Here is a 10331-nt window from a genome sequence, read left to right as displayed (position 1 = left end):
CTTGTTCTGCCGTCTACTGTGGAAAGTTCTTCTGTTACTCGGAACAACGGGAGAAGTATTGTTGTTTGTTGCAGCTCACATCTCAACTTTTCCACCTTAAGGCCGTCATTGGATTTTGTCCAGATGGTTTTGCACTGCTCAAGTCGCTGATGACAAGAGCTGGGATTTCCAGAGAGGGAAAATCGTTGACCACGTGAACTGTTCATCTGGTGGCTTGTAAACAGAAACTTCTGCTACTTAGTTCATTTCAAAATAACAATTCACCATGTAATATGTTATTTGCCAATTATTTTTCACTGGTCTTTAGTCATAACCGCTAGTCTGCGAATACAACCCAACATCTCTGAACCATTTCCCTCACGAGCTATCTACTTCCCTCTCCGGCTCACTGACGCAAATCCATGCATTTGATCTCATCCTTGGCAGTCCTCGTTTAGCATTTCCCACATTTCGGGCCGGTTTCATTCTCACTGTTCCCCATCGATCATTAACTTCCCAATTTATAATTGACAATTTATTAGTTTTCAAATTAATTTTAGTTTGCTATCTTCGTATTCGTTCATTTGTGCTTCCTTCACTGAGCTGTTCCTTCTTGCAATTATTTATATTTCATTATCTCGCTGTTTATTTACACATACAGGTAAATGACCGGAAATTTACGGAGAGTTCTCCTGGGTTCCACCCACTTCTGACGAAGTTATCTCCAAGGAAATTCACCGAAAAATCTATTTGGTTCAATCTATGCTGTTTGCTAAAGATATTTATTTAAATTTATGTAATCTACTCTCTATACATTACATTGCAATTGTGCATTAATATTATTTCAATTAAACTATTCTAGCACCGGTAAAGAGTTCAGTTTCCATCCCCAGATACTGCAGTAAAGTACACTTCACACCAAACACTATGAAACTAAATCTTTGCTGTAACCAGGTGGGTGACTCCCTTTTTCTGTTTGTTTCCCATTTTACAGTAAATGTGATGACGATTGTGATCCTGTACCGGGGAAAGTGCGGTCTCTCCAGATGTATCACTCGCTACCTGGTCGCCATGGCAGCGGCGGATCTACTTGTCGTATTCAATGACGTGATACTAAATCGGATTAATGAATATTATTTCCCGACTACCTTCCTGTTTCTCACCCCGGTGTGCTGTTTCCGCTATGTCCTGATTCGAGCAGCCACTGATATTTCTGTCTGGTTAACAGTCGCTTTCACTTTTGATCGTTTTGTTACTATTTGTTATCAGAAACTGAGGACTAAATATTGCACCGAGAAAATGGCAGCTGTAGTTATAGGAACTGTGTGTCTGCTGTTCTGTTTTAAAAACATTCCTTTGTATTTTACATTTGAACCCTACATTACAATCGACAACATACCCTGGGGCTGCAATCAAAAGCTGCAGTATTACACATTAACTGCATGGGTAGCATTTAGCTGGATTGGCCGCTGTCTCACCCCACTGCTCCCAACATTCCTGATATTACTGCTCAATGCTCTGACCGTAGGCCATATTTTGACGGCGAGTAGAGTCCGCAAGAGACTGAGAGGCAGTAAGAATAATGAAGAGTATAATGATCCGGAAATGGAGAACCGGAGGAAATCTATCATCTTACTGTTCACTATATCCGGAAACTTCATACTGCTATGGATGACGTATGTGATAGTTTTCCTATTAATCCAAATTACAACATTTTATTATCTAACAGGCTTCAGTGACCCGATGACAATCGCAGACTATACCAGCTTTATGCTCCTGCTTTTGAGCTGCTGCACAAACACGTGTATCTATGCAGTTACCCAGACTAAATTCAGAGAGGAGCTGAAGAATGTGGTGAAATATCCACTGAGTATAATACTTAAATTATTGAAACAAAGTAAATAACAGAGGATTTCCCAGCATTGAGTCTGAATTGTATCCCAGATGCCATTCTGCGTTCATTGCGTCTCATGCCTGAACTTAATAGAGTCCATCTCTGTCCGACTCTGCTCCAATATCTGAGGAAGCCTTCGTTTTCTGATGTCAGAATTCGTGAGCAAGATAGAAGAGCTTTCATTATCCAGATGGTAATAGGGGTAGGCGTTCCGTTAGATTCCTGGACCCAAGACATTGAGGTTTAGGCTGGTTGAAGAATGGATGTTTAAATGCGACATAAGCATTGATAATGTGGGAAACATCAGGGGCGTGTGAAAGGAGAATGAGCCTGTCGCTAATAAATATCTAAAGAAGATAAGGAGGTGGAGGACAAATGTGTGTGAATTGCCTGGAGAACAATAAACAGATCTTTCCTTTAGAGCAGGGTTGTCCAACAGACGGCCCGCGGGCTGGGTACCGGCCAGCCCAATGTTTCCATCCGGTGCACGAGTGTAAAGTGTTCCCGGGGCAGTTCCTCATCCTCACCGTGAGGGGAGAGGAGAAATTTCGGTTTGTCAGTCCAGTTTTTAAAGTATTGCGCTGTCACTTTCACTGGTGACAGCTGCTGATTCTCATACAGTTGCAAAAGGCGGAACGCTCTCTTAAAGCTATTTTAAAAGTCCGTTTTTTAAAAAAAAAAGGGTCGTTATCACTTTCACAGGTGACAACTGTTGACATCGGGAACAACCATTTCCCAATGACCGCAATTGTTGACAACGCGATCGGTAGGAGGCGCTGTTTTGGCACATGCGCAGATACAGCATGTGCCACGAAAACGTCACAGCCTGCGACTGTTGCAGCTGCCAGGACTAAAGATGGCGCTGCTCAAAAAATCACAGAGATGAAACCTAACAAACACGTGGCAGAAATCAATGGCCGGGGAGAGCAGCGCGGAGGGCGGGGAGAGCAGCGCGGGGGCCGGGGAGATCAGCGCGGGGGCCGGGGAGATCAGCGCGGGGGCCGGGGACAGCACCGTGGGTGCCGGGGAGATCAGCGCGGGGAGACCAGCGGTAGCGGTGCCGGGGAGGGGGGGGGGGGGGTGAGGAGAAAGAGGGAGAGGGAGGGGGTAGAAAGAGGGAGAGGGAGGAGGGGAGAAAGAGGGAGAGGGAGGGGGGGAGAAAGAGGGAGAGGGAGGGGGGGAGAAAGAGGGAGGGGGGAAAAAGAGGGAGAGGGGGGGAGAAAGAGGGAGAGGGAGGGGGGAGAAAGAGGGAGAGGGAGGGGAGGAGAAAGAGGGAGGGGGAGAAAGAGGGAGGGGAGAGGGGGAGAAAGAGGGAGGGGAGAGGGGGAGAGGGGGAGAAAGAGGGAGAGGTCAGGAAGGGGGGAGGGGGAGAAAGAGGGAGGGGAGAGTGGGAGAAAGAGGGAGAGGTCAGGAAGGGGGTAGGGGGAGAAAGAGGGAGGGGGAGAAAGCGGGAGAGGGAGGGGGGGAGGGAGAGTGAGGGGGGGAGAAAGAGGGAGGGGGAGAGAGAGGGAGGGGGGAGAAAGAGGGAGAGGGGAGAAAGAGGGCGAGGGGGAGAGAGAGGGAGGGGGGAGAAAGAGGGAGAGGGGAGAAAGAGGGCGAGGGGGAGAAAGAGGGAGAGAAAGGGGGAGGGGGTGAAAGAGGGAGAGGGAGTGGTCAGGAAGGGGGGAGGGGGAGAGCTGGGGGGGAGAGGGAGGAAGGGGAGAGAGTGGGGGGGGGAGCAGCGGAACGGAAGAGGAGTGCCTTTTTCTGTGCATGCGCCATAAACACAACAGCAAAAGACTTACCGGCCAGTCCCTGGACCCGGTGACACCAAGGTCTTCGCACGCTCGCTCCCCGCGGCTCTCTACGGCCTCTCGCATCCGGCCCTCTCCATTCAGCTGTTCCCTCCAGCTGCAGATGCCCAATCCAGTTGCTTTCTCCCCTACCCAGTTGCTTTCTCTACTTCTCCTCAGTACTTCAGGCATTGCAACTGTTTGGTCCCTGCATTTTGCATGCTCCCTCTCCCCACCCCTCCCTGCACTCCCCACCCCTCCCCCTCTTCAAACACCCCTCCCTCTACCCCCCCCACCACAGTTGAATATCTGAAGTGCAGTTGCAAAGTCGGGGAAATAGCATGCAAAACAAAACCTCAACAATTCTGGGTTTAATTATTGAAAAGTTTTATTAAGTTCATTAAGTATCCGAGGAACTGCTGTGCATGGATACATGAGTGTTGTGTCCAGCATTCCCGTTAGACAGACAGGCCAAGTCTTTGCTATACAGAACTAAAGAGATTGTTCCTGGAGAGCCTTGTGGTGAATAAAAGCTTGGCTCTCTATTCCACTACTGTATTGTCCATGTGAAGAAGGCAAAGTCACAAGAGTCTGAGCTCAGTCTATTCTTGGTGAATGTTCCCCAAGCGCATCCCAATGTGCATTCCCAATTCATCCATAAATGCAATGTTCCTTTCCACATCGTGATGAGCTCCGCAGCATGATCTAGTTGCCTTCGTTGCTTGAATGCTGACCTTAAGTCTCAAGGATTGTTTTCTCGACGGCATGTTTTACATGAAAAGAAATAAAGCAAATCAGAGTCAGAGCTTGCCTCCCTCCATCCACTGAAATTACTGTTGCGCACACCTTTTTAAGTTCTGCAGTGAAGGCACCAATTGATAACGTCGCCAATGAAGCACTTATTACCCACCTCAGATGCAGGAATCAGCACATCCTTGCGTCCTCTCCTGCACTGCCTCCTTTGCTGGAATGCCGTCCTTAAGTGTCAAGGATTGTTTTCTCAAGGGCACGTTTTACATGAAAGAAAATAAGGAAAGAACATCAGTGTCAGAGCTTCCCTCCCTCCAATGAAATTACTGTTGAGCATGCTTTGTGTTCTGCGGTAAAGGCATGTACTGATAACACCGCCAATGAATCACTTAGTACCCACCTCAGCTGTAGGAGGCAGGATGATGTTACTGCCCCTATCTCGTGATGGTTCAATGCTGCTCTCAGGGAAAACATGAATGATGTGAGGGTGCTGGAAAAGAAGCACATTTCTTTTGGGCTATGAACATAAAGCTGGCCATTTAGCCCAGCAGTTCCCTGCCAGTGGTTATGTTACTCGTGCGTCTTTCCATCCATTCCCATTTAATCCTGCCTACTACTATCACCAGTTGTGTTCACAGCAAGAGCATTCACATTTCTGCTACCACTGGACATGGCATGCTTGTTTCTTTTAGTGCTCAGTCTCTTCTTGCTGAATGTTCCCCAAGTGCTTGACCCCTTTGGACGCCCTCTCTGCTTCACAGGCAGCAACTGGCAATTGCGGAGTCTCCCAAGGCTCTGCATGGTTGTTTCAACGTCGGATGGGGAAACAGGTGGCCAAACTGGCGCGTCGGCGAGGAAGACGAAATAACGCGATGACGTCTTCTGCGCATGCGCACAACCTTACCGGCAGGTCGGAACGCAGCGCATGCGCAGGGATGAAGAGATTGTCTGCGCATGCGCAATGCGGTCCTGGTAAGTCGGACCGCAGCGCATGCGCAGGGGGCATGAGACCGTCTGCGCATGTGCGCACCGCGGCGCATCCTGATGACGTTCTCCGATGAAGTAGCGTTGTCGTGAATTACTTTGTTGAGTATATGTACCAATAGTCGGGGGAAGTACTAGTTTATACAGACCACAACCCATTTGTGTTTCTACAAGGAGTTCAGAACAAAGATCCCCATGTTGTTTCCCTGGAATTTGATGTTACAGCCATTTACACTAAAGATTGTGCATGTTAGAGTCATATAGTCATGGAGTTATACTGCAGAGAAACAGGCCCTTCGACCCATCGTGTCTGTGATGGCCATCAAAAACCTAACTATTGTAATCCCATTTTCCGGCACTTGGCCCGTAGCCTTGCATGCTATGACGTTTCAAGTGCTGATCTAAATACTTCTTCAATGTTGTGAGGGTCCCTGCCTCTACCACCCCTTCAGGAAATGAAAAGCATTGTAAATGATGATGCTCCATCCAGAGTCTAACAAAGGGGTATAAGAGAGAAGGAAGGCTCTGAGTTATGATATTTCCACATTCTCTGGACTAATGCTTTGATTTTTAACACAAATATTATCGCTCCCTTTGCCTTTGTTCCTTGACATCTTTCTCATTTACTCTCTCCTGCCCTATCACACACCTTCCCGTTTGTTCTACCCCCATTCCCCTTTTCACTCGCTCAAAGCCTATTACATTTCTAACCTTTATCAGTTTTGCTGAAAGGTCACAGACCGGAAAAGTCAACTCTGTTTCTCTCTCCACAGATGCCGCCAGATCTGTTGCAAATTTCCAGCACTTTCTGTTTTTATTTCAGATTTCCAGCATCTGCAGTATTTTGCTGTTATTCTCATTATTTGACACATCAGCTCCTGTTAAGGGGATATTCCTGTGGTGGAGTGAAATGTTGACCAGACCGTCATCAGGCACATAGACACAAAACTTTTCCAATGTTCATTTTCAAGTTCCGATTGCCTCATTCAACTACCCCGAAGGATAGTGAGTGATAACTCACGACTAGCTTTTGAGTGTCTTCCATCAATTTCAATAATTCAGCAAAGATTTGCTCTGTAAAATGGGGCCTCGGTTCACTATCCATTTGAAAATGTATTTCCTACCCGCACAACACCTCACACCATCAGACTTGGTTTGTTGCCATAATTATGCTGGTTTTACAGGGGAATGCCTCCATCCATTTGTTAAATGTGTCGATAATGAGCAGACAATCCTATAATGCTGACGGTTCCCCAGGTGGTGTATAGCAGAGTGTGAATATCATGGGCACTATCAGATCAAATATTCACATGTTGTTCGGTAGTTTAGATTAATGTCATGACTCGGGTTGCCATCTCAGTATATTGTGTGGAATGGATGATAAATCGATACTGAAGAACATGGTTGTGGAGAATAACAGAAAACCCAGTCATGGACATCCCGTTCATATGGAATGATGAGCTATGGATGTAAATATCAGGAGTGTTTTTGATTGCAGACTTCCGGACTGGATATACCGTGAAGTTAAGGAGAGGGAGCGGGTTTTCATGCGGCTCTCCCTCATACTGCATCATTTGAGGTTGCAGAGTGGTGTGTTTTGGAGTAATGTCCAAGTGACTCTCCATTAGCGGCAATGTCCAATGGTTTATTCGAGCAGGAGAGACTGACGTGTCCCCGGATCTCAGTAGTAAATTCAGTGAACAGTGAGGTAACTATAAGGTGAAATAAAAACAGAAAATGCTGGAACCAATCAGCAGGTCTGGCAGCATCTGTGGAAAGAGAAGCAGAGTTAATGTTTCGGGTCATTGCCATCGCTGAATCCCCCACAATCAACATCCTGGGGGTTACCTTTGACCAGAAATTTCACTGGATCAATCATATGAATACTATGGCTACAATAGCAGGTTTGAGGCTGGAAGTTCTGTGGTGAGTAACTCACCTCTTCTCTCCCCAATGCCTGTCCACCATTTACAAGGCACAAGTCAGGAGTGTGATGGAAAACTCTCCACTTTCCTGGAAGGGTGCAGCTCCAATGACACTTAAGAAGCTTGAAGCCATCCAGGGCAAAATAGCCTGCTTGATTGGCAACTTATCCACCACCTTCAACATTCAATCCCTTCGCCACTAACGCACAGTGGCAGCAGTGTGTACCATCCACAAGATGCACTGCAGCAACTTGCCAAGGTTCCTTCCGCAGCACCTTCCAAAACTGCGACTTTTACCAGCTAGAAAAGCAAGGGCAGCAGATGCACAAGAACACCACCACCCGCAAGTTCCCCTCCAAGACACATACCATCCTGACTTGGAACTATGTCGACATTCCTTCATTGTTGTTAGGTCAAAATCCTGGAACTCCCTTCCTAACAACACTGTTAGTGTACGTCCACCCAATGACTCCAATGGTTTAAGAAGGCAGTTCTCCACCACCTGCTCAATGGCAATTAGAGATGGGTAATAAATGCTGGCCTAGCCAGCACCGCCCACATCCCATGAACAAAGAAAAATATCTTCTCCAATTTACTTTCATAATTGAAGTTCCTCATCCCCTGAAGAATTCTCTTGAATCTTTTCTGTACTCTCGCCAATGCTTTCACATCCTTCCTCCAGTGCGGCACCCTAACTGGCTGCAACATTACACGTGAGGCTGAACTCGCGTCTTTAACAAGTTCAGCCATTATGTGGTCAGTCTTGCAAGTGGTTGGAGGAATCATCCACACATGTATATCCAGGGCACTCTCGATGGGGTCCTTCATGACAGGATGGGAATCAAAATGAATAAGAGGCAGTTGACACTAATGAGGGTCGCCCTCATAAGTCAATAACTGTGGTAATAATGTCTTTTTTGCTGTATTAAAATCTCAGTTCAGTAATTTGAAAGTCCACTTTCTTAATCGTTGAGATGAAACTACTGAGTCTCCTTGCGTCATAAGTTACTTCAGTGGTGTGTGTGGTGTGTAAAATGATCTGCTGCAAAACTGTGATGTATGTAACGTGGTGGATGACCCAAAACGTGTCCAGCAGGTGACGTTCACGTGCAGAATACCGAGTTTTAATCCCTTTCAGGATCCCTGCCGCAAATGCAATTTGCTGCAGTCTTCCCACATATTTCTGATAAAGCACAACGGATGGACTTTGTTCTGTAGATGTGACCTCTATTTGGAATGGCTGAGTAGGGTCAGGCATGATTTAACTCAGAGCTTGCATAAAGACCATTTGAAGTTTTGTTTTGTCTTCAATGTGGCACTCTGTTCAGTCAGACTGGATATCAGAAGTTCATACAGCGGCTTTGCAATCTCGGGAAAGTTAGGGATATAGTTTCACTGATAGCTAACCAAACCTCAAAACGATTAAAGGACGGTTTTAGATTGAGGGAGCGGCAGTCTCGGGATGATTTCTAATTTGTGGGCATGTCGGCCAATTCCCTCCAGACAGATTCAAACTCCAAATAATGTAACTCGTTCTTGAAATAACTGAGCTGAAGCAGATTTACTTTGAGACTCGCCTTAGTCAAAATTGTTTACAAAGGCCCGTCTAAAGTCTTGGTTACTAGCAACACATCGTCTACATACTGCAACAGGAACTCTGGTCTGGAAAAGAAAATCTTTCAGGGCTGCTGTCAATCGTTTCTGAACAATTGTGTGGCCATTGTGGAATCCCTGTTTCAGATAAGTCCAATTGCAACTTTGTTCCCCGATACTAATCCTTTTTAATGGGGATGATCCAAAACCCATTAGAAATGTCTAATGTGCAGAAATACTTCGAACCAACTGGTATTTTCGATGGAAGAGTGGGAATTTCTCACACAACAGGGGAACAGGCTGGGATTACGGATTTGAGTTTACAATAGTCGATAGTTAATCTCCAACTGCCATCAGTTTTCTTTACGGGTCAAATTGGTGAGCTCGCTGTGAAAATACCTGGCCTCACAATGACCTGATTAATGAGGGACTGGATCATTTCTCTGATACAGGAGTGACTTTCTATGGAGATCTAGTATTGTTTGATTAATGGGTGAGGAGGTCTGTTGATGGACTCCTCTCTTTCAATCCGTCCACCGTCAAGTTTGCTGGTTGCAAAAGTAGCGAGATGTCTTTGAATCAGCTGATCTATCTGAATATTATCAAGCCTAGGAGGTTCATACACACACGCCTTTTTGACTGCTTCGACATATTGAACATCTGGGATTACCATGACATTTTTACTTCCTGATCCGTGACACATACAATTACGGTTATAATCAATAATTGCTCCGTACTGATTTAACACATCAGTTCCCACCATTCCCCTTTCCTGCCGGTATGGTCAGATATACTGGTGATGGCAAAGTGCAGGTAAAGTATCCCAACCGGAGTTCAGAAGCCTTTCCAGGACACACCAGAGTATCATTCCCGGTAAAACCTGTCAGTGATGTGGACCCTTTCCCACTGCTGTATAGTATTCAGGGTGTGAGGTGTGGATGATCGCGATGACGGAGTTCGTATCAATTAACACAGTCTGTTGCTGGTCCCCCTCAAAAACAACAGAAATGATCGTTCCCCCATCACAGTCATACTGTAACCCCACATCCAACCAGGGGGCAGACCCGCTTCATTGGTGTCTCTTCACAACAGGTGCACTTGGTCAGACAGTATTTGCCGACTGCAGACTGGAATATTGGTCTCCAATAAAGAACATCATCTGTGATAGCTGTTTTCCCTAACATCTGTTTTATCTCCTGATCTAAATTGGCAGAATGTCCCTTTTGCTCCTTTGCGGGAAATTTGCATGGATTTTTACAGACTCGTGCCATGTGTCCCGTTCTTCCACAATGGAAACAGGATCCATTAACCCCTCTTGGAGCACGTGGGTGTTCGGGTTACTTCGGCCCTTCCGCTGCTGGGACGTTTGGAAAGTGTGAGTGGGGAACCTGCTTCAGAGCCTCCACTGCAGCAGCGGGTTTCTTGGCCTTAGGG

General features: G+C 46.4%; 1 protein-coding gene across 1 annotated transcript; it reads left to right on the top strand.

The window, feature by feature from the left end:
- The first annotated feature begins 981 nt into the window (after nt 1-981).
- On the top strand, nt 982-1884 carry LOC137345883 (probable G-protein coupled receptor 139). The gene has a single exon (XM_068009127.1). The coding sequence runs from the start codon at nt 982-984 to the stop codon at nt 1882-1884; it is 903 nt and encodes a 300-aa protein (XP_067865228.1).
- Nucleotides 1885-10331: the final 8447 nt, after the last annotated feature.

The sequence above is a fragment of the Heterodontus francisci genome, chromosome 29, assembly GCF_036365525.1.
Source record: "Heterodontus francisci isolate sHetFra1 chromosome 29, sHetFra1.hap1, whole genome shotgun sequence".
NCBI lineage: Eukaryota > Metazoa > Chordata > Chondrichthyes > Heterodontiformes > Heterodontidae > Heterodontus > Heterodontus francisci.
This window is presented reverse-complemented; position numbering and strand designations above follow the sequence as displayed.